The sequence below is a fragment of the Colletotrichum jinshuiense genome, chromosome 9 (genome assembly GCF_051148585.1).
Source record: "Colletotrichum jinshuiense chromosome 9, complete sequence".
In the NCBI taxonomy this organism is placed as follows: Eukaryota; Fungi; Ascomycota; class Sordariomycetes; order Glomerellales; family Glomerellaceae; genus Colletotrichum; species Colletotrichum jinshuiense.
The window spans coordinates 2,168,812-2,192,603 of NC_139316.1; the positions used below are offsets into that span (position 1 = coordinate 2,168,812).

A 23,792-nucleotide genomic window follows, 5' to 3' on the forward strand; every position below is an offset into this window, starting at 1 on the left:
TACTTGGACTGGACTGGACGGGACTTTCTTATTTACCATTGCGTTCGACCAACCTGACCTGACCTCACCATACATACATACCTCAGCTCGCCTTTTCCTCCTTGCCCTGTCTTGGCCTGGTGGTGCTTCCAACACTCTCTGGCATTGACGGCAAACCGACGCGAAGCCGACCGTACACGTTCCCAAGCCCCCCGTCCCTTTTCGCACTCTTCCCGACTGTCTCCTGCGGATCCTCTATGGCGCCGTGAGACGCGATAATACAAGGCGGCGGGCTGCATCTCTTATTCCGACTGGACAATGTTTTCCTCTCTGCTGCGACCCAAGCAGAGCAATCGCAACCGTCGCGTCGACCGATTCCACGACAGACAATCGCCCTCCCCCGGCCCGGCTTATCGCCACTATGTCGGCGAGCCACCGCGACGCGCAGTAGGGGACTTTACCGAGGCCGACGACGACGACGAAGAGGAGGAGGAGGAGGAAGAAGAAGATGGTCTAGGCCAGTCTGGGGAAGACCCCGACGCCATCGACGACGAGGATCATGGCCACCGCTCCATGCCCGTCCTTCCTCTCTTCTCGGAGACATACCTCGGTGCGCACGCCCCGGGAAGCCTTACATGGCTGCGAACATGGTTCTATGAACTTAAGCTGACCGCGATCTTTCAGACTCTCTGCCCATTTACAGCATAACCCACGCAATCCGCATCATCGTCCAGACCCGTACCGAAACGACGCTAACATGGGATCAAATACGTTCCCCCCAAGTATCCCAGTTCCTGGTCAAGCCCATGCAACAGCAGATCAGGACCCAACAATTCTCCCGCGCGACTCTATACTGTCTTATGGCGAACTGCCTGCAGTTCAACAAGGAGGGTCAGATGTACCCAGGCAATGCTGGGACGAGTTACACAAGGGCTTTGGTTTGCGAACTGCTCGCCCTCAAGCTCTTGAAGGAGTACAACACTAGGGAGCTCATCGACGCCCTCTCGTACGATTTCTATCCGCTTCAGGGGCTCCCGGGCTCCCAGCCAGCGAATGCCCCCAAACCCGACCCAAGAAATAAGGCTCGCCTTATGGCATCCCGGACCTCTACACTTGAAGTGGCCATTCGTGCTTCCGCTAAGCACTTCTTGGCTCACCCCTTGGTCGTGCAGCAACTCGAGGCGATTTGGAACGGAGCCATCAGCTTTTACTCGTCAGCAGACAGCTTACACCGCGAACCACCTCCTTCACCAGTGCAGGGCAAGCCCGATGCGAGAACACCACTGTTGGGCGGGCCGTCTCAAAAGGAGGGGCAGCAACAGGTAATACCCGGGAGGAGAAGCGTCATTCTCTATGACCCTCGACAGGCGTCCCTGTTCAAGCTATCTCGTCTCCGCGTGCCTCGCTATAGGTTCTTCCTATCGACTCTGTCGCTTCTCGTCCTCATCGGCTTATTCCTGGCGGTCCTCGCTCAGCGTTCTGCCCGCATTAGCTCGTTGGAGCTGATCTTTTGGTTCTGGAGTGCCGGGTTCATGCTGGATGAGCTTGTCGGGTTCAACGAACAGGGTTTCTCGCTTTACATCATGAGCTTCTGGAATGCTTTCGATCTGGGGATCCTGCTTTTGTTGATCGTCTACTACTTCATGCGCGTCTATGGAGTGTTTCTCGTGGACGCAAAACACTGGAATGACTCTGCGTACGATGTCCTTGCGGCAAATGCCATCTTGTTACTGCCCCGCATCTTTAGTGTGCTGGACCACTACCAGTACTTCTCCCAGTTGCTCATCGCATTTCGCTTGATGGCGGTTGACCTCGCAGCTGTCTGCATTCTTATTCTCATATCTTGCAGCGGCTTCTTTGTCTTCTTCACCCTCGCCGATAGCAACAACGATGCGGCTGATATCGCCTTCAGGATCTTCCAGATCTTGATGGGCTTTACTCCAGCCGCCTGGGAAGTGTAGGTTACCCGCCTCGCCTGGATCTTCCGCATGCTAATCTCGAATAGGTGGCCAGTGTATAATTGGCTTGAGAGGGGCCTTATGGCTTTCTTCTTGATCATCTGTCACTTCGTTGTTGTGTAAGTGCAATATCTCCCCTGGAAACGTTGATTTTTCTAACGGATGGCAGTACGATTCTCATCACGGTCCTAACCAACTCTTTCATGAAGATTGCTTCAAATGCCAGGGAAGAGCATCAGTAAGTGCCAAGATATGCCCTCCTGTGGCGTGTTACTTACATGAACCAGATTTCTCTTTGCCATCAACACAATCTCCATGGTCAAGAACGATGCGCTGTTCTCTTACGTTGCGCCAGGAAACATATTTGCGTGGCTGCTCATGCCGCTGCGATACTGCATGTCCATGAAGCATTTCGTCAAGCTGAACAGAACCATCATCAAGGTCACGCATTTCCCACTCTTGTTCATCATTTTCCTGTACGAAAAGTACTGGCTCGCTCCGTCCATGTACGAACCTACGGATCTGGTAGAAAACCACCATTACCACGGGCGCGACAGAACGATCTCCTTTGCAGATCCCGCGACCCGCTCTGCTCTATTCAGCCCCAACATTCGGGTCCGCGAAGAATCCGTCACCGGATATCAGAAGGACCATGCACTCGAAGAGGTTTTCCGACGAGGTCCTGGTATTACCACCCTGCGAAACCAGCGACGGAGCGAAAGAAAGAAAACGCAACATGCGGTCCGGAGCTGGATGGACCGGAATGATGAGGCTAGCGCTTCCCCTCACATGTCCCAATGGCCGACGTTGGACGGCAGCCAAAGTGTACGACCGGATTGGCATAGGAGGCTTAGCCTGTCGAGAGAGCTCCGGACGCAGAGATCTCGTCAGATATCAGATGTCAGATCGGCCGCTAGCGACCCAGCAGATCTCATTTCGCAGCCTGCCATCGGTTCATTCTTCCGGGGTATAGCCGCAGCGACCCAAGCCCGGGAAGAGGAGAATCAGCAAACGGACGCAGACGGGGATGATGAACTCGTCACAAACGACGAGGAAGAGGATGAGGACATTGCGACGAATGCTGGCGAGAGCCGCCGCGGCCCGGTGATCCATCAGACCTCGATTGACGACTACTTTAACTCGACGCCTACGGCCACGCGATTCGCACAGGTTCCGGCGTCATCATCCCTGGGCTCGAGCGGAAGGCCTTCGGCGTCGGCCACCCCCCGCTCTGCGCGTCGCATACCCCACAGCCGGACGATGTCAACTAACACCATTCTGTACGCACCGCAAGAGCTGCGACGGCCGCCTAGCTCGTCGTCTCACTCTCCCGATCCACCGCCGACTCGTGCGCGTGTGCAAAATGGCCGTCCTACAGTGGTCGAACCGGCCACGACCGGACAACGCTCTCCGCGCCGGCAGACCTACGTGACCAACACGCGGCCAAGACCTATCATGCCGCCTCGTGACGCGGTGCAGACGGCGCCAAATCGCCCAGCCCTGACGGGCATCGACCAGCGGCTCCGGCCGAATGCGCTCAGGCGGTTGTCTTCTGTTGATTTGAGCATCTTGTCTGACCAAATAGCACCCGATGACCCGACGGGCGGCATGCCCTCAAGCTTCCAAACTCAAATGGCCATGGCGCTGATGAAGGATGCACGACTGGGCGGGGCGGGGCGGGGCGCGGACACTGGAGACAGCAACCGGATGAGCAAGCTCGTCTTGGCGCGGATGAAGACGCTGGAGGAGAGTTTCGCGGATGTTGCTAGGGAGCTGCGCGGGCTGAAGACAAACTCCAACTCGACTGCCCCTGCTACTCGACGCAACTCGTCCGGCGAAGAGCTGCAAAAGTTCACCAGTCTGGCGAACGCAGAAGGCGCACGTCAAAAGGAGGGCGGCGCCGAGAGGCCGAAGATGGTGAGAAGGACGACGGGCAAGCGCCCCGCCAGTCGCAAGAGCATGCTGGAGCCCAAGGTAGGCCTGGACAGGGCGAGGGGCAAGGGCAAGGAACCAGCACACTCGTCGGGCGACGACTCTGACAGTGAGAGCCTGGCGCCGACGAAACGAAGCTCTATGTAAAAAGGGGGACGCGTTTTAGGTTGCTGGGCATTTTCTGGCGCGCTATACCTCGGTCATGGCTGTTGAATTTTTACCGCATCGCATCACTGGGGCGTTTGGAATCCGGAGGGGGGGAGAGGCTTCCCTCTGGGGAAATTTGTACTTTGTTTTTTTTTCCGGGCATGCCGCATATACATCGTGAGCTGGCCGCGATTGCATTTTGGACATGTGGGATGGAGTAATAATGTTGTTGTTTTTTGGTACTGTCTAGATCGGTCTGGCTTTCCATCCCGTGCAGATCCTCCGAGTCTCCTGTATTCATACTTTATAAAAGAAGTCATTCTGTTTTTTAAATTAAAAAAACCACTTGTTTATCTGGTTCGCCTTGATCGGGTAGATTTGTCCATCGTTTCTGTGACGCCTCCTTCGATTAGGGGTATACTTATACATACCCTCTACCCACGTGATTCATATCGTCGTGATCCCAATCCATGCCGGCCCTTCTATGGTGTGTCCCGCAGCGGCCGAGGGGGGGAGGGGGGAAGGGTAGGATATCATTGTCGGCTGGGGAGGAGAAAAGAGATTGCGGGACGTTCGTAGGTCCCCGGTGTTTGTGAGGGGAGGCGTAGTTTTGCGCCGCCGGCACACGCGCGCCTAGATCCCGCCGCCGCTCCGGTCGACGCTGACGTAGTAGGGGTTGCGGGAGCGCTGGTTCTGCTCGTTCGTCTTCATGGAGGTGGCTTGGTATCTGATGCCGACGACGGCGGCTGTGACGGCCATGGTTGCGAGGAGGAGGCCGCGGTGACGACTGAGTTTTGAGGGTCAGTATTTTTCTTTCTTTCCTTGTGGTGGTTTACATTGGCCGGGGCGGCTCGGGAGAACCGGGGTTTGGTTGTGAGGACGAGAAACAAGGGTTGGGGGAGGGTGGAACGGGACAAACTCCAGAAGCGGGAGGGACAGAGGATTTGGAAGCTGGGGAAGCTGGGGAAGCTGGGAGGGGATGATGGTGAACGGGACGTACGTTGCGGGGCGAAGTTGGCTCGCGGTCAGTACTGGCTTGGAGTCCATGTTGAATATTGGTGTTGCGAGGTATAAGATCTTGTGTTTCCTCTAGGACTTTGGATATATACGTCTATGATTTTCCTTTTCTTTTTTTCTTTTTTTTCCCACGGAAACTTGGAGACTCGGGGAAGTAGGTCGAATGCGGGAATGTTGAAGAAGTGGAAGAGGGAGGGAACCAACAGTTAAGTAAACCGTCAACGCCCTCGACAGCTTAGCTCCAGATCAGAAGAGGGGGGCGGGCGGGCAAACGAGCGGCAGATGTGGAGGGAGGGCGAGGGGCAGTTTCCGTGTGTTTTTGTTGGGGAAGGACAGGGAAGTAGCTAGTTCTCGATGGGACGATTACATGTCTTTCACTACTCCAGCTCGACTTTCCCACCTTTTGGTCGTTTACTAAGAGCATGGTTGGAGAAACGTCCGGACGAACAAAGCTATTCCGTTAGGTAACCCGGACGTGGGACAACCCGAACAACCGCTGTGGCAAAGGGATTTGCTGGCGAGCGAGGGCGGCCTGGAGGTTCTGGTCTGGTCTGGTCTGGGACCAGAGGGAATGCGGCACACCACACTGGCATGGTACTTGGCCAAGGTGGCGTGGACTTGGAGGTGGATTGAGGGCACGCGACACGGCGGCGAGTTTGGCGGGCTGGGCGGCAAGGGACTTGTGGAATGAGGTCTGGGGTCAAGGGGTGTGATTGGATGACGGTGCTGCTCTCTTAACCCAGTAGGACGAAGGGAGCTAGAGCTAGATCTTTGCGTACCCTTGCGTGTGAGCTGCGAGGAAGTCTGATAAGGAGCCGCGGGCAAGATTCGGGATGCAATGCATGAGAGGATGTGGGCCATATGCCAAATGCAAAAGAGATGCGGGGACCTCGGATGTGCATTCCCTGTCGGGCGGAGGGAGATGGGATGGGCCGGGTGCTCGAGATGCCTCGAGGTAGCGCCGGTCGGTGGCACGTGTGTATAGCTAGACGCAGGCGCATGCATGTGTGATGCGAGTGCGTGTACCATAGTAGGCGATGCGGAGGTTTAGAGTTGGGCGAGGTTTCAGCTGATGGGCAGACATCGGCGTGATGAGGGCTGGGGGAGCTTGGGGACGGGGAATGGGGGGATCGGGGGCATGCGGGGGAGATATGAATCGATGGTTTTGCATTGCAGGGCTCCTTTCTGGAAGGATTAGCGGGTATTTGCCGGTTTTAGAAGAAAAAGAGAATATGGATAAGCCACTAAAGATTTGGAGAGGTTGCGGTTGTGGTTTGGGGCTCATGCGAAGCCGGCAAGTCTTGTCGAGGAATCCTGCTGGTGTACGCATGTGAATGTTGAGACGTTCGGGCGCATCAGGAAAGATGGACCTTTGTTGTAGGCGAACAAGCTTTCCTAGGGTTTGGCCCAAAGGAACCAGAGACTCTCTCACATGTAGAAAGCGGCACTCAAGGTCGGCTGTGTCGGGCTTGGACAAGCTTGTGCTCTATGACTGAGATGGTTTTCATGATCCGAGGTTCTCGAAGATTTCTTCAAGGTGTCCGTCCATCTGGAGACGACATTGATACGCCTGTTCTGGACAGCCACGCTGCCTAGAGGTCCGGGTTGTGGGTGAGGTTCGGAGGCCGCCATTCTCCACTAAACACCGATCGGGACGGAGCCGATGGGTCCCGGGGTATGTTTACGGCGGTCCCCGCTGCTCCTCTGATGATCCTCCAGCCTCGTATAGGGTTTGTTTTGGGTTTTCTGTATCTCCTCATCCTGATCATTGTCTCGTATTCAATGCCGTCCGTCTTCTTGTCTTTCGGTGACAAGTTTGTCCCTGGGAGCCCAGCGCTTATAGAAATCCCAACTATTACGGATATTCAATCGGTATCATAGAATGCACACACTCCTCCATAAACATCTACTTGAGCCTCTACTGTCCAATGAATGCATGGTTTTCCAGCGCTTAAGTTGCCTCGTTGCTAGAGACACGGCTTCCGGCATAATACTACGAAGCAATCGCCTGACCTGTCTCAGGGTTGGCTCGGTCGTCCGATTCATCTTCCATTATAAAGAAGCCACGACTCCAGCCAAACCACTTCGTCATACGTGGACCCGGAGCGGTTGGTGAAATATGATCGTCCCCTTGTCTTTACTGTCCATTGCCGCGCCGCTTTTAAATCGCACCGCCAAACGGTCGTTGTTATTCGCAACGAACCCAGAATCGCACATGGCATGTAAAAAATTGCCCTATGTGACGTTCGTTATAGGGTATTCCCATGAGTTTGGAAACACAAGGTTGAATAACCCAGCGACCGGCTAGAGACGACTGTCCGTGGCGCCTCATCAAGATCAACGGCACTTGTTTCGGGGAACTCTGGCACTTTGTGTGTCTGGCCTACTGCACCCGCCCTTTCGGGACGGGTCTTGAATTTCTCCTGTTGAGCTGGCAAGTCTACATTCACCTTGATATGTTCCTGCACAGTTGAGATCTTGATTTGGAAAATATCGACAGCTGGTTTTTCGTCGTTTCCGACCCTTGTCATGTTTGCATATTTAGCGTCGACAAGTTACTCCCGCTTCTGCCGACTAAAGCGTAAATCTTTGAGCTTGTTTCTAAACATATCACGCATAAACCTTCAGAGCTACTCGGCCACGTCCCCGTAGAGCGTGGCTACGTCTCACCTGCGTACCGGTACTTGTGCCGCTTGATACCTATGCTCCGTAAAAGCCCTCCAAGAGAAGCTTCCGTTGTTGGATTATCTTCTCTGAAAGAAATTAAATAGTCGTCCCACTAAAAGGTTTCCATGTTCCACCCTGTTCGGCGCTTTCAAAGGAGCCCGGGAGAGCGAGAGCCGCCGGACAGACATGTTGTCGCCGGCGATGGGTTGGGCTGACACTGTACGGCCAGTACTTCGTGGTTTTTCCATAGCTGCAGAAAATTACGGACCTCCAAGCTCTAAAGATATCGTTACCATAAGCCGAGAGACATATTGCAACGTGACAGGGCGGTTTACACGAGTCCGGGCCTGGTGGGGTTCAGAAGCAGTTGATTTCCACTAAAAGCCGACCGGGACGGAGCCGAGACCCCGCGATACACCCACGGTGCCAGCTGCCCCACTGTTGGTTCTCCGTGTGGAGGGGTAGCCAGGCAGCAGCGACCTCATTACAGGGCGTGAACCGGTCGTTTGGTTCCTGACGCCGGTACCGATGCGTAGCTCCATTGTAAATGGACTAACAGCCTGGAGCTACCGAATGTTTTGTTGGGGTGTCGCTTCTGGTAGCCTTCACTTGAGATTAGTGTCTTACGTTGCTCGTTACCATGGATTCCTTATACATAATTCTTGACTGCTATCGCTTTTGCTATCGTTTCAATCGCTCCAATGCTTCTCCATCCAGGGCTGAACGAACAGTTATTCGTCCCCATTCAAGGCAAGATCGACATCCGGTGTCATGATTGCCATCCTCTCGTCCTCCAAGTAGTTCACTTACTGCTTATCTGTTCTCCTTTGCATCGCGACAGGTATTGGGTTCCGCCTAGCAGGCTTGTATCGACATGAGACAAACGTCAGCTTGATAGTTTTTCTCCTCATTCACTGTATTGGATGGCAGAATCTACCACCCCCCTCCCCCAACGCCTGTAAGCTACTTGCAAGACACATTACCTAGCCAGGCATGAGGTGAGATTTGACGAGTACAGGCGGCCTTTCGAAGCCGTCCTGTTGGCTTGGCTAAGCTGCTGCAGCCGTGGATCAGAGCACCTTTCCAGCCCCTGGCTGCAGGTCACGGGTTGCCTTGTGTCTCGTCTTCCAATTGTCTTCCTCTATTGCTATGTACCATGGTATTTGCCTCCTCAGTGCGCCTGCGCCTGGATAGCCACACCTGCTGCCTTCGCCTCTCAGTTACTCGGGCCCCCGTGCCAGCCCAGCTACCCCTCCATTTAAGCCTCATGCCTTTCTTCCTGGCATCCGCCCCATTGCGTCTCCGTACACTTCGGCTTCCATCGCTTTTGCGTTATTCGAGGCTTGGCTGCGAAACCGCGCAATTCGCGACTCGCTTTACCTTTCCCGCCACCATATATCTAATGTGCTGGGATTCTTGATCCTCTTTTTGACATCGATTTGTGTGGCTAAGGCACAACTTGTGGTGCGATCTTGGCTCATCCATCCAAATTGCCATCTGACTCTCCGAGGCCCTGCTGCCTGGACAAGGCTACGCAAGCGTGCCCCTCCAACTTGGACGCCCAACTCGCGACCCAGCATATTTGCTACGGGACCATACCCCAGGTCGTTCCCAATTCTTCCAATTTATCTTTTCTTCGCCAACTACTTCTCAAGCACCAAAAATCCAGTTGCTCGCCTGTTGCTTGCTTGCACCTTTATCGCAGAAACGACCACCACTGTGACAGCCTCCATCTTGCCGGGAACAAGGCTTTCCGAGCTCCTCGGATCATCGCTTCGCGGCCGGCCTTATCTACTCTCGTCTCAGTAATTTCTGCCATCATGAACCCACAGGAAAGGGCGGTACACCAGCCTGCTCCTTTTGCATGGTGGGACGAACTCACGGAAGAGCTCATGGAAGAACCCGCAGAGGAGCCCATGGAGGAGGATACTACTCGCGGCCGCGCCGATACCGTACCGACAAACGAAGGCGACTCTGACAATATGGATCTAGTAGAGGTGACTGACCTCCCTAGACCTTCAGGGTTGAACGCGCGAGTGAAGATCGGCAAGAGCGACATGACTCACGTAGAGGACCGAAGGTACTCTCAATTCCTTCTCCATGATATTCAGAATGAGCTCCGCGAGGGAGACACCTTGGTCTTCGTCGATTTTCCCACTCCCTCAAAGCCTGCAAACAATGTCGATTGCTTCATCTGTGCATGGAATTCGGTGCAGTTTCGCATGCCCTCGGAGAAACTCCTCGCTACCGGTTCAACAAGGTTTGCCGAGATGCTCAATCCGACTTATCAGTACCGTATTCAGCGTCGACGGAAAGTGGTCAACAAGCTTCCACCGGGCGTCAAGTACGTCTTGGACCTCACTCCACCCTCCGAGGGTGATGAACTCGTTTTCCAGATAACAGAGACCTCTTTGACCCCGGGCGTGATCAGCTGGTGGACTTCTTACGACAAGCACGCGATTGACGACTATGTTGTCTCCGGACATGACGACGTTTGCTCTTGCTGGAGGGATAAGAAGGCGGCCGAATCCGACGACTTCGACCTTGTTCTCCAGCGAATTTCCGAGAGCGAGGTAAATCGAGACGAGGGTATGGAAAGAGACCCCGAAATGAACCAGGCCATTAAGACGGCCATTGCGAAAAGCCTTAGAGATGTCATACCCGTGAACAAGGCCCATGAACGGATATACATAGCGGCGAAGGGATGGGCCGCCAAGTTACTGGAGAAGAAGTCGAGGGGAGAAACCGCGCCTGAGCCGGTCCCCGACTACCGGAATATCCCTGACTATTGCCCGGTTCGTCACCGGGTCAACATTCTCCGCCTCATGTGCATCATTGCGGACAAGCGAGTCCTGATCGATTCGGCGCCTCGAGTGTGGACTCTGGTGGCTGTGGCCAAGATCCTGGATTGTGCGAGTGTAGTGGTGAGTCCCCCCCCCCCCCCCCCGCTGCCTGGGTTGTTCCCATGTCAAGGACGTCCTTGCTAACATGCCCTACAGCGCGATTCGGTTCTTCAGTGGATCATGAGTCCCAACAACACCGTCTTCATCGAGGTTTTGCCCGAAGAGAGCCTCAAGCTTGGCGTGACCTTGAAGCTCACCGACATCACCCGCTCGGCCTTTCGAATCCTCGTCAACGAACTGGCCCTCGAGGAAGCCGCCGGCTCCAGCAATACTCCCAAGGCTGCAGCCTACACCGTCTTCGGACGCAAGCGCCGCGACCCTGGCGACGACCTGTACAATCTCATTCAGCACGCAGCCCGAGCCATGGTTGAGCGTGTATCGCGGCCCGTGAACCTACTGGTCAGTGACACCATCTACGATGATCTGATGGTCCCTGAATGGCTGCGATTGCAAAAACTCATCGGCATGCTCGAAAGCCGTCCCGACGACCTTGATTCCCGCTGGGCCAAGATCTCTGCGGTCTCCCTGGCCGGGGCGTTAAAGAAGCTGTGGAAGAAGCATGTGGTGCATAACTTGCTTCAGAAGCCCCTCGACGCTGACGTTCTGACAAAAATTGACGACCACCGAGCCACTTACGTCGATATCCAGCACTTCAACCGCTTCGAGTTCATCTATAACCAGTTCAACAACGTCCAGAAAGCCCTCTGCCCCTTCATGTACGAGTGTGTCGGACGCAAGTGGAACTATATCGGATGCGGCTTCACCCAATCCTCCACGCAACCCAATTTCTACCGCATGGCCGGTGACTTGTGGCAAATTCTGCAAAAGATACTCATGGACAATCACGAGTTCGTGAGGGACCCTGCCTGGCAAGAAGTGCTGAATCTGCAATGCTACGACCCTAACGATAGGGTTGAGCGTCTCACACTTGAGGATATGATCAGCGGATCACATAATGCTTTTGACCCTAGAGTTTTCGAAGATACCCTCCATCCCTTCCTCCGACCCTTCTACGACGAGTGCTCCCGGCTGGGGTTGGAGATACAGATGAACATGACGCCGCACTTGCTGCTGAATCTTCACCAAGACGAGCTCAAGTTCCTCCCCCTCTGGGCTGGTGGCAACGACGATGGCACGGGAGGTGTTTTTGAGCCTTCTCTACCGCCCGCCGACTATGGACCGGCAGGGCCAGGACCGGCCTACCACACAGGAATTACGATTCCCTCGGACGCCTCCAGCACGGCCGGCTCGGTGAGCAGTGTGCTCAGGGATCTTCGCCTGGGAGGCGGAAGCACCATCGGTCCGGGCAGCGTGGATGTCCAGGACGGGATCTCGACCGTCTTCAACCCGAACAAGGTGGTGGCCGATGACATATCGATCCGCTCTGAGTCGTTTACGGACGGGGGATCGGACTACGGCAACGCCAGGTTTGCTGTTCTTGCGGACGGGCAGTCCATTGCCGACGCCGTTGGCGCCGTTGTACTCGACGAGACGCCGGATCGGTCGGATGCCGGGACCAGTGCCACCTTGGAGGACGGCGATGACTTGGACGAGGTTATGACGGAGATGGGGCCCGAGGATAGCATTTCTCGGGAGGCGACCCCTGAGTACGTCGTCGCGGGCTCCGGGGCTTACAAGCAGCCTTCGCTGCACGAGGGCAAGCAGTCTGCTCCCGCCCCCTCCGCGAAGAGCGCCGCGTCCTCATCCCTTCTTGACGACGACGATGATCTAGTTATGGTCTAGGTCATCGAATGGGGAAATATGTAGCGCATATTGGCCAGATGATGATGATACGAAAACCCTTTTTTTTATTTTTAAATCAATTTGTCTTTGTTTCGGCGTTTGGGTGGGAGGTTAGCAGGCTGCACTGATTGTGTGCTTGGATGGGCAGATTACACTTGGAACGACAAGATTAAACGACGACGACAACAAAGGACACACAAAAAGGCCGGCCCTTGGTATGGCAGTGGCTCGTAGATTTAGCACGATCGAGGCCAGACGGTCCAGCGAGAACAGACGTTCATCATGCTGTATTGAATACAAGAGTGCTGTAAATCTTTTCCCCCCTCCTCATGTCGTTTCAATCGTTGGTATTCTCCTTTTTTTGATCTATGCGCGAACTCCTTCCAGTATTACTCCATTCGCCCCGCCAATCCCTCGCCCGTCGCTCATCCCCTGTTGAGCGTGTTTCCTGAACCCTTGGGATTCGCCTCGACGAACTCGTCCCATGCCCTCGCCTTCATCGTGTCCGCGTCCGCCTTCTCCATGTCATCTTCATCCGGCTCCGGCCGGTGCCAGCTCGCATCACCGCCTCCCTCGATGATACCGCCGCGCCGTCGCTCCTCGTCGAGATACTCGTCAATGCTCATTGTTGGCAAATTGTGGCCCGAGCGGAACACATTCGCAGTCATCTCTTGCCGGTTGCCAACGAGCGTAAAGGGCTGGAGCGGCTTACCCTCCTTGGACAATATCGGGCCTCCCTGTTGGCCAAACAGGCTGCGCAGACGGCGCGGCGCGTCGAGACGGTCGCTGTAGCCATCGGACCCGCGATCCTCTGCGCGGCGGCGCTCGTCCTCCTCGACGGATGTCCCGGACGGCATCAGGGGGACTGTGGCCTGGGCCAGTACCTCCAGCTCCCGGTTTATGCCTTCTAGGCCCTGGAAGGCCATGTGTACAGCGTATGCGATGTGCGCAAGGTGCAGGTCCCTGACGATCTCGTCGTCGCCGTCCTCGTTCTGGTAGCGCGGGTTGCGGCGCAACGTCTCGAGGTGTTGCTTGAGTGCGCGCTCGGATTTGAAATTTGCGATCTTTGCCTCGCGGCGCTTAGCCGGGTCTTCGGTGCCGAGAGTGGAAAACGCGAGGGGCTCATCGGTGTAGCGCGAGTACATCGCCTTGTTCTGCGCCGAGAATAGATCGTAGGAGTCGATGAGGCCGAGGAAAGTCTCGTAGGACTCACGGGCGCGCTCGAGGGCGACGCGGCGCTCGATGGGACGGCGGGAGGGTGCCTTCTGTTGGAGGTCGGCGAGGTGGGAGGTGATGACGAGGTAAGGAAGCGAGGAGGTAGGGAGGTCTTCAAGGAACTCGTTGGGGGAGAAGAGGGCGGCGCGTGAGATTAAGTCGAGGCAGAGTTCGTACTCGGCGATGGCGGTGCGGAGGTCATCGAGGTAGGTTTCGGAGGAGGCCTCGTAGGAGTTTTCAAGGGTGAGGCGCTTCTTTTCGGCCGAGGCAAAGACGGCTTTGAGTGTTTGGGGTTTTTCTTCGTCTGCCATTTTGGCGGTTTGCGGGATCGTTGAGGTTGTCAGAGGGGAGCTGAGTAGGTTGGTGTTTGCGAGAGGTGGAGGGGTAGCAATGCCTAAGCGAGTCGGAACAGAGGTTTGACAGGGAGATGCAGCAGAAAGGAGACGATGCGAAGATAAGTTATTGTGCAAGCTGCTTGTTAAGCCGATCAATGCATCTGGATGGTGGCGCGTGTTGGTCTGAGTCAAGCTGGGGTAGCTAACAAACGCTTTCCTTCTCTGGAGCTAGAAGGAACCATCACGAGAAAAGCGCTAGACGTTTCTCGTGGCGATTTACACACTCGCAGGGTCCTTATCTTATCTAATCAAAGCGGGGAGCTGTGAGGCGAGGTGGGGTAACGACAGGGGTCAAGGTCGGCAAAGCTCTAGCGTCCAGTGCAAGGGATGGGATAATACGACCTCCCAGCAAACATTATCACCGTTTTACACAGTCTACAGGAGTTATTACTCTGTGCTTATTCTCGGCATTTCGTTGGGAAAACGTACCACAAATACTGATAGCAGAATTGGTTCGAAAAGTAAACATTTGTTCAGCAAAACTCTCCAAGTCAAAGAACATGACTTGCCCCGTACATGTCTTTCAAGTCAGTGTCTCCTGATGGTTACCTTTCTGCCTCGCCCAACAACCTACCCAATTGTACTGAATCCATAAAAGTATTAAATGATATCCGTCCATAAAAACGGTGTTTGTAGCTTACATTAGTTAGTGAAAACGTCAAACAGATACTCCCTACCGAGCACTCACGGCAACCAGTTGGGGCGTTGTTTGTATCACACCTAATAATGGGGTGTGGATTGCCGGCCAATCGTTTTCTTCTTCTTTTCTTTTTCCTTTTGTATCTTTAATTATGTATTTGAATTGTTGTGTTTTCAATGTACCGGTAGTATCCGTACGATATCCAAGAATTTCCAGAATATTGCCGGCGATTGACCTCGAGCGATAGCTACAGCCCCGCATATAGTCCATGACAGTATTCATGGTTCGTATTATCAGTTGAAATGTCAATCGAAATATTATAAGCGAATAAGCAGTCTACTAGAGGATGTTTGATAAAATTTGGAGAACCGTTTTACTCTGTCTGCTCTTGCTCTGTTTGCATGTACTTATGCTGCTTCCCGACGAAATCTCAACGAGAGGGCACACTTACTGGCCGTATTCCCTCCCAGTTCTTTCCTCTTTTGTTTCACCTTCTTCAACCGTGTATCTACTACCACTTTCACAATTCCAACTCTTCCGCCGGTTTGTGCTTACCTTGCCCACATTCACACGATAAAGGGATTGCTGCAGAATACTAGCAGACCTCACATTTCACCTCAGTAAGTACTTTTCTTCCACTCCCAAATTTTGGTCTGTATATCTTTCAGTGACTACCAATTCCTTTCGTTTACTTGACTTCATGATCCCAGAGGGGGAGCTGCCGGTATTTCTTACTTATTATTCTCGTGTCAGCCGCGTGAGCCTACCTTCTCACATGTCTCTCTGTGCCTTATTTCTCGAAGATTTGTCTCATCTGTCCCCTTATCCTGATCCTATCTCACTCCTCTTTCTTCGCAGTTATGAAAATTCGGGATTCTTTAAGCTAACCGCTGCCACTAGACGCTCAACTTTCTGCAAGAAAAGACGAAAACGCCGAGGCATGTTCTAGACATGGAGACGTTACGCATTCAAGATTTCCCCGACCTAGGCCATTCGCAAGAGTTTCCCGTCAACGATTCCGAGGTGGTTTCGGAAACTCAGGTGCCACCATCTACCGCAAACGATCAGAAAGATGAGGGTCAAGACGAAGGTGAAGGCGACAACGGCGAGGAAGATGAGGACGAGTATCGTCGCTGGAGTCTAAATCCGGAGAAGCCACGAAAGATATCAGAGAAAAAGCGCATAGATTACGCAAAGTTCCAGTCTTGGATCAAGTCGAATCAATCCGAGGTGTTGAAAGCAGCTGATAAGTCGGTCAACGAGCCGAAATATGCATCTGCCGCGTCCCTGGTCAAGGAACACGAGAGCCGCAGGATTATTCAAACTCCACGCGAGTATCAGATCGAGCTTTTCGAGAGAGCTAAGCGGAAGAACATTATCGCAGTCTTGGATACCGGATCTGGCAAGACGCTGATCGCCGCACTGTTGCTCCGGTACACTCTCGAGAAGGAAATAGAAGACCGCGCGGTTGGAAAGCCAAAACGCATCGCCTTCTTCTTGGTAAGTGATTCCTAAGTTGTGTCTTGATGGAACTAACACTCATGGTTGATTCTAGGTGGACAAGGTGTCCCTCGTTTTCCAACAACACGCAGTTCTGGAATGCAATCTTGAACACCCCGTGGCCCGTTTCTGCGGCGAAATGGTTGATGAAATGTGGTCTAGCGAATTTTGGAACCAACAATTTCGGGACAATATGGTTATAGTCTGCACTGCAGCCATTTTGCAGAAATGTCTAGCTCACTCCTACATTCGCATAGATCAGATCAACCTCCTCGTCTTTGACGAGGCTCATCACACCAAGAAAAACCACCCTTACGCTCGCATAATTAAGGACTTCTATATCAAGGAGCCCAACAAAGACAAGAGACCCAGAGTCCTCGGCATGACGGCGTCTCCTGTAGATGCTCAGACGGACGTCAAGGTGGCCGCTGCCCGTCTCGAGGGTCTTCTTCATAGCGAGATTGCAACTGTGTCTGAGGAGTCACTCTCTCTGAGGTCTAATATTCGGAAGATCATAGAGAAAGAGATTCATTACGACACTCTTCCGATGCCTGTCGAGACAGAACTACACAGGAAAATTTCAGCCCTTGTACGTCAAAACCAGCACTTCCGCAAAGAATTGTTGTTCTCTCGTGAAGCAACGTCTTTCTTAGGTCCATGGCCAGCAGACCGCTTCTGGCAAATCTTCCTAACAGACGAGACAATTGTGCGGCTGAAACACAGAACGGATATGAGCTATTCAGGTTTTGACCGGAACGGCAATGAAACGACAGCAGTTCAGAAACTTCAGGACGTCATCCAGAACCATAAGTTCGAACCTGTTGTACCGACCCTCAATCATCTGTCCATCAAAGTACTTAGACTATGGGAAGAGCTCAAAGATCGCTTCTCGAAGCCTACGGATCACCGTTGCATTGTCTTTGTGGACATGAGACTCACAGCCCTACTGCTAACCGACCTCTTCAAGCAGGAGGGCGCCAAGCTGCCGTATCTCAACCCAGCAGTCCTGGTTGGCAGCCAGAACGACGCGGGAGCTGCAAACATGTCTTTCAAGGAGCAAGTTCTGACCATCTCCAAGTTCAGACGTGGGGATGTGAACTGTCTCTTTGCAACTCAGGTTGCCGAGGAAGGTATCGATATACCTGACTGCAACGTGGTTATTCGGTTTGACCTTTATAAGTCGGTAATTCAGTACATCCAGTCGAAAGGACGCGCTCGAAGGCAAGACTCTGAGTATATCTCCTTTATTGAGGGCGGCAATGGGAGACACAGCAGGACTGTAGCACAGGTTATGTGCGACCAATCGACCCTGCGTCGCTTCTGTAGTGCCCTGCCCGAGGACAGAAAAATCCTGGGTCTAGATGCCAAAAACAGCATTCTTCAGGGAGAGCTACACTACCAGTCATACGTCATCCCATCCACTGGTGCTAAACTGACCTGGATGTCCAGCATGGAGGTATTAGCCACCTTCGCCTCGTCCCTACGCCAATTTAATGACGAGATATTGGTACCTGAGTACGTGGTCATTAATAAAGGGCAGAACTTCGTTGCAGAGGTTCAACTACCGCATAAGTCCCCAATCCTCAGCATGGCCGGTCTCCCCCACAGGAACAAGCAGGCAGCCAGATATTCCGCCGCATTCGAGATGTGCAAGGAGTTGATCAAGAAGAAGTTCATCGACCACAACCTACATCCGGTGTTTACAAAGAAGCTCCCCGCTATGCGTAACGCCCGACTTGCCGTCAGCTCGAACAAGAAATCCGAGTACCAGATGCGCAGTAAACCAGAGTTCTGGTCTCGAACCGGTCCTTTCAATCAGCTCTTCGTCACTGCCTTGGTCTTGGCAACACCCGGCGTTATCGGCAGAGAATCAAAACCATTACTTATTCTCACCAGGGATAGACTACCCGACCTCCCATCTGTTCCCTTGTTCTTTGGTAATGAGCAACAGACGGAGGCTTCGGCAGTGTCTCTGCCAACGCCCATTCAGGTATCGGAAGACGACTCAGAGCTCCTGAAGATTTTTACCTTTCGGGTTTTCAAAGACATGTTCAGCAAGGAGTATGAGGCAATAACTTCAGATGTGCCTTATTTTCTGGCTCCGACTACAAAATGCCACTCTAGTAATATATACGAAGCAAATACAACAAGCCTGATCGACTGGGACCATCTTCGATCCACACGGGATGAAGAGTATCTGGGATGGGATGAGAATACTACAGATGAATTCTTCCGAGACAAACTCGTCATCGATCCTTATGCAGGATCTCGGAAGTTTTATCTGCGGGGGGTTCGGAAGGACTTGAAGCCCATGGACCCAGTGCCCGAGGGTGTTCCTGATCCTGGCCACAGGCCATGGCGCGACTCGGCAGTGGAAAAGAATATCAAGGAGTACAGCGTGAGCCTGTGGATGAAAAGTCGCCTGGAACGAAAGTGGCGAGACGATCAGCCTGTCGTTGAGGCCGAAGTGGTCTCTTTGAGACGGAATCTTCTCGATGACTTTGTAGAAGCCACCGAAGATTCAAGAATCTGCTACATCATCTTGGAGCCCCTTAGGGTCTCGACTGTAAGTCGGAATGAAACCTAAAGATCAAAACAAGTCGCAGCTAACGAATGTGTACAGCTTCCAATTGAGACAGTCGTCATGGCCTTCGCCTTCCCTGCCATCATCCATCGACTCGACTCAGCCATGGTAGCTCTCGAGTTGTGTGACCTTTTTAACCTGGATATCCGCCCCGACCTGGCCCTCGAAGCTGTTACCAAAGACTCAGATAACAGCGAGGAGCACGACAAGGAGAAGATAAACTTTCAGGGTGGTATGGGGAAGAACTACGAGCGGCTGGAGTTCCTCGGCGATTGCTTTTTGAAGATGGCCACGACCATCGCCATCTTCACAAGCAAGCCAGACAGCAACGAATTCGAGTATCACGTCGAGCGCATGCTACTGATATGCAACCAGAACCTTTTCAACAAGGCAGCCGACAGAAAAGTCCCTGAATATGTGCGGTCAAAATCGTTCAATCGCCGCAGCTGGTACCCTTCAGGGCTACGCCTTGTCCGAGGCAAGGAAGGCGGCTCCAACTACAAGCATTCTCTCGCAGACAAATCCATTGCCGATGTGTGTGAGGCTCTCATAGGTGCTTCGTACTTGACCTATGCCGATTCAAACGACTTTGACATGGCGATTCGGGCGGTGACCGCCATGGTCAAGGATAAGCGACACCTCATGACATCGTGGGGGGACTACTATGCCGCCTACAACCCTCCGGCGTGGCAGTTCGGAAAACCAAGCGCAGTGCAGCAAGAAGTTGCACGCATGATTGAAAAGGCACTGGGATACAAGTTCAAGTCCCCTTCGCTTCTCCGAAGTGCTTTCAAGCACCCGTCTTACCCAAGGGCCTACGAGAGCCTGCCGAACTACCAGCGTTTGGAGTTCCTCGGCGATGCCCTCCTTGACATGGTCTGCGTGGACTTCCTGTTCAACAAGTTCCCGAACGCCGACCCGCAATGGCTCACAGAGCACAAGATGGCCATGGTCAGCAACCAGTTTTTGGCCAGTCTCTGCGTCAAGCTGGGCCTTCACAAACACATCTTGGCTGCCAACTCCGCTCTTCTGAGTCAGACCCAGGAGTTCGTTGCCTCCCTCGAGTTCGCCAAGGAGGACGCCGAGGCGGCCGGAACATTCTCACAAGACTACTGGACCAGCGTCAAGCACTCTCCCAAATATCTCTCTGACGTTGTCGAGGCCTACATCGGCGCCGTCTTCGTCGACTCGGGCTACGACTATGGCCAAGTGCGCGCCTTCTTCGACGCACATATCCGTCCATTCTTCACCGACATGACACTTTACGACTCGTTTGCCAGCAGCCACCCCGTCACGAACCTCGCTCGCATCCTGCAAGACGAGTTTGGATGCCAGCGGTGGAGGTTAATGACCAACGAAGTAGCTCCTTCTGTCGAAGAAGAGGGCGTCGGCGCCATCACCGGGTCGCGGGTCGTATGCGGCGTGATGCTGCACGGGAACATCTACTTTCACGCCACTTCGGCCAGCGGGCGTTACGCCAAGATTGTGGCTGCGAAGAAGGCGATTAACGGGTTTTCAGGCATGGAAATTGAGGCATTCAGGAAGGAGTTTGGATGCGACTGCGACTGCAACTGCGACGCAAAGGAGGCCGGGAATGGTACTGTTGTCGACCACCACGGCACCGCAATCTGAACACAGACGTGGATCCAGGTGGGAGAAGTAGGGGCCGGTGTTCAGGGGAAATCGGGAATTGGCATCTTTGTTTTGCTTTCGTTTGCTCGACGGTGGTACGTACGGGCGGTGCGCCGGGTGCGTCCCAGCCAACCGACTGGCCATCGCGAGTTGCTGCCGTTTTGAGACGGCAGGTAGAGCACATTTAGAGAGAAATTGAAAACCAGTGAGGCTCTCCGCCGAGTTCTGCCATGGTGGGACGTAAATGCTTCGACTGCTCCCTAGTCGGAGGCGCAGTACATTGTTAGTGGCCGACTACTACAATTACTCGCTGGAGCTGCTGGTATACGAAACGTACATCACATGATAGACATGACAAAACACGGGCAAGTCTTCCACTTCAAGACTGATTGTAATAGGGAACAGTCAAGCCCAAGTTGATTCGGCTTTGGAGCAAGGCTAGAAGAACCCAAGGCAAAAGCTTGCCAAGTTTGGTTTCTAGTCAAACCAGTTCCCCTCCCCCAGCATTCTCCTCCTCTCCGTCGTCTCTAAATCCTCCAACTTCTCCTTCTCGTCCTCCTCCTCCTATCGTGATCATCCATTCTGCGTCTCGTCGTCATCTCCCCATCTCATAGCATACAGATGTTGCTACCAAAACGCAGAATATCCTGAACTTGAGAAAAGAAAAAAACAAATCATCTATAAAACAGACCCGTGTTGAAACTCCTAGCTCTCTGTTTGGCTCTCCTCGACTTTTTTCGTTGGGGAAAAAAACTCATAGTCCGTTTGGGGGTATCGTTGAGATATATGCATGCTCCTTGCTTCCTTCCCTTTCTCCTCTCCTGATTTTGTGACTGTGGGGGTGCGTTGAAAAATTGATCCACCACCATATGCATTTACCGCCTTAAATGCCGTGGAGGAATATGTGTGTGAAAGTGCCTTTTTGTTGAAAAAACACGAGTAGACCCCCCTTCCATCCTTTTGCCCTGTTGAAAACGCCGCTCATGATGCATACTTAGAAAATAGTAAAAGGGGGTGTGTTAAACACATGTGAGAAAATCGTCCTTAGATGGCTGGGACTGGGGCAGAGCTGCCATTGGGCGCCTCTTTCGCCTGCTCCTTGCTCGTGCCGTTGACCTCGGGCTCAGAAGGAATGTCAGTGTATTCCTTCACAGAGAGACCTTCGAGCAGGTCGAAGAGGGCGGTCTTTTGGTGGAAGTCATTGTTGACTGGGAAAATGTTAGCACAGTCAAGTACCTAGTGAAGACATATATATTGGGGCATTCTTACCAATGTTGACCAAGTACCACTCGTTCATGATACGGTCAACCAGGATTCTGCTGGGAGATCCGGCCTCGAAGCAGTGTGCCCAGTCAATACCGAGGCGGAAAGCCTCATCCTTCCAGGCCATGAAGCTGATACCCTCGACGATGGTCGGCTGAACAATCTCCTTGCCTGGGAAGACACCCCAAGTGACGGCGTTGGGGCTGTCGTTGGATGCGTTGAACTTCAGGTTGCCGTTCTTAGTGGTGGCGTAGTACGTCATATCGGGGTTCTTCTCAACGCGGGCGATAATCTCACTGTATACGTCGGGGTGAACCAGAAGCTCGAGGTAAGCCTTCTGGTAAACGTAGCCGTTTGGCGGTCCCCAGCCGTGCACGGGGTGGGACGACTTCACGCCGTCAACGGCAGGCTGAGAGTTGATGGTGAGCATACCACGCTTGTTCAAGCCAATGAGCTCCTCCCGGATGGGATCGGCTTCGCTGGTCAGGGGTGCCTCGCTCCATGGGAGCGAATCGAGCTCCGTTTCAAGGTAGCGGACGAAGATGTTTGCGATGTCCTTGATGGACTTGGGCTCGCCCCACTTCTTGCGGTTCTGCTCGTTGGTGCCCGTCAGGCCGATTCCGTAGGCATCCAACTCGCCAAAGGCGGGCGACCGAGAGTCACCCCAGCGACCGTTGGGGAACTCGTCCCAGTCCTGGGTGCGGAGCACGTAGGACTTGTTGCGACCCTTCCAGAAAATGGGACGCACATCTTCCTCTCTGCGACCGTGGGCAAGAGACTGCTTCCAGGGCAGGGCGTGCTTCACAGGACGGTCGCTCGTCGGCATCCATTTCAGCTCCTCGAGGACCATCCTTGTGGCCTGTGCCAGGTTCATGGTGTAGAAGTGCAAGTGGTGAATGCCGGCGGCAACAATCTTGCGGCACATCTCGGCAACGAGGCCCTTTCCAACCTCTCTTACAGCAACATCGTCGTTCTTGATAGGCTCGAGGGCAGCCATCCATTCATCGGGCACCTTGCAGTTCATGTGCTTGGCGCGGCGGATGAAACTAGCGTACGTGGCGATGGGCATGATGCCGGGAATGATGGGGACGGTGATACCGCGCTCGCGCACCTTGCCGACCCAGCGGACGAAGTTGTCACCGTCGTAGAACATCTGGGTGACGATGAAGGTAGCACCCATGTCGACCTTCTCCTTCAAGTGGTCCAGCAATTGATCCTCATCCTTGTTGTCGTCGCAGCCCTCGGGGTAGCCAGCAACACCGATGTCGAAGTGGTCGTGGTAGGTGGCCCGAATGTGTTTGACCAGATCCTTTGCGTACCGGAAGCCGTCTTCGGTAGCCTCCCACTTCTCCTGCTCTCTCGGGGGGTCGCCGCGCAGGGCCAGGATGTTGGTGCAGCCAGCCTTATAGGCCTTGCGCAGGGCGTCGTTGACCTTCTCGAGGCCCATGTCGGTGCAGGTAAGGTGCATGCAAGTCTCGAGACCGTAGATTGACTGTGCCTGGAGAACCATCTCGCAGGTGAGCTCGGCAATGCGTCCGCCGGCACCCCATGTGATGTCGATGAACTTGGGGCCGAAGTGGTACATGCGCTCCATACGATCGTACAGGTTCTGGACACCCTGGGCGGTCTTGGGAGGGAAGTATTCAAAGGAGAAGGAGGGTTCGCCCGTCCTCCGGGAGTCCTCGAGCATAGTCTTGATGTGCATGTTGGCGGTTGCGGCGAGAGAACAATTCGAAGCTGTTCAGAAAGGGAAATAAGTGGACAATGGCCGCCGGAGGGCTCTCTAGAGTCGTCGGGTGCTGGGGGCCAAGCTCGTTAGACTCAATGGACAAGAAAAGCAACGAGAAAAAAAGAACAGAATTAGAGGAGGTAATGCCACGAGGTGCATGGGAAAGTGAGGCTATTTAGAGGTGGCGTGAAAGTGCCTTCGACTAGGGAGAGACAGAGAGAGAGAGAGAGAGAGAGGGCTAAAAGTAGCGGGGTGGAATGGTGGATAGTTCAGAGGGAATGTGGAGGGGTAGAAAGGCGTGATTTTGGAACGGCAGGAAAGAAAAAAAGACATTTTGAAGCAAGGGGAACTCACTATACAATCTCTGTGGCTTCAACGTAGTGATTCACTCCCAGCACCAATCCCCGGATCTGCGGTGTGTAAGTCTAAGTGCCAAAGTCACTCAATGAACAGGAGGCAAAGGTATGAAGATGGGAAGTATGGAAAAT

At 53.6% G+C, this 23,792-nt stretch overlaps 6 protein-coding genes across 6 annotated transcripts; 3 read left to right on the plus strand and 3 right to left on the minus strand.

Moving 5' to 3' along the window:
- Window positions 1-297: 297 nt before the first annotated feature.
- Window positions 298-4,016, plus strand: EsH8_IX_000598 (ion transporter; the record flags this gene model as incomplete). Its single annotated transcript, XM_083266934.1, has 5 exons — window positions 298-589; window positions 664-1,936; window positions 1,985-2,056; window positions 2,107-2,175; window positions 2,225-4,016. The coding sequence occupies 5 exons, from the start codon at window positions 298-300 to the stop codon at window positions 4,014-4,016; spliced, it is 3,498 nt and encodes a 1,165-aa protein (XP_083130499.1).
- A 633-nt stretch (window positions 4,017-4,649) lies between these two features.
- On the minus strand, window positions 4,650-5,063 carry EsH8_IX_000599 (uncharacterized protein; the record flags this gene model as incomplete). The annotated part of the gene is made up of 2 exons (XM_083266935.1): window positions 4,650-4,803; window positions 5,017-5,063. 2 exons carry the CDS (start codon window positions 5,061-5,063, stop codon window positions 4,650-4,652), a joined length of 201 nt encoding a protein of 66 aa, XP_083130500.1.
- A 4,457-nt stretch (window positions 5,064-9,520) lies between these two features.
- On the plus strand, window positions 9,521-12,346 carry EsH8_IX_000600 (uncharacterized protein; the record flags this gene model as incomplete). The annotated part of the gene is made up of 2 exons (XM_083266936.1): window positions 9,521-10,624; window positions 10,700-12,346. The coding sequence occupies 2 exons, from the start codon at window positions 9,521-9,523 to the stop codon at window positions 12,344-12,346; spliced, it is 2,751 nt and encodes a 916-aa protein (XP_083130501.1).
- Window positions 12,347-12,771: 425 nt separating this feature from the next.
- EsH8_IX_000601 (TAP42-like protein) lies at window positions 12,772-13,872 on the minus strand (the record flags this gene model as incomplete). Its single annotated transcript, XM_083266937.1, has 1 exon — window positions 12,772-13,872. One exon carries the CDS (start codon window positions 13,870-13,872, stop codon window positions 12,772-12,774), a length of 1,101 nt encoding a protein of 366 aa, XP_083130502.1.
- A 1,675-nt stretch (window positions 13,873-15,547) lies between these two features.
- On the plus strand, window positions 15,548-20,312 carry EsH8_IX_000602 (uncharacterized protein; the record flags this gene model as incomplete). Its single annotated transcript, XM_083266938.1, has 3 exons — window positions 15,548-16,096; window positions 16,152-18,662; window positions 18,720-20,312. The coding sequence occupies 3 exons, from the start codon at window positions 15,548-15,550 to the stop codon at window positions 20,310-20,312; spliced, it is 4,653 nt and encodes a 1,550-aa protein (XP_083130503.1).
- Window positions 20,313-21,356: 1,044 nt separating this feature from the next.
- Window positions 21,357-23,280, minus strand: EsH8_IX_000603 (methylenetetrahydrofolate reductase (NAD(P)H) MET13; the record flags this gene model as incomplete). The annotated part of the gene is made up of 2 exons (XM_083266939.1): window positions 21,357-21,520; window positions 21,582-23,280. The coding sequence occupies 2 exons, from the start codon at window positions 23,278-23,280 to the stop codon at window positions 21,357-21,359; spliced, it is 1,863 nt and encodes a 620-aa protein (XP_083130504.1).
- Between the last annotated feature and the right edge of the window lie 512 nt (window positions 23,281-23,792).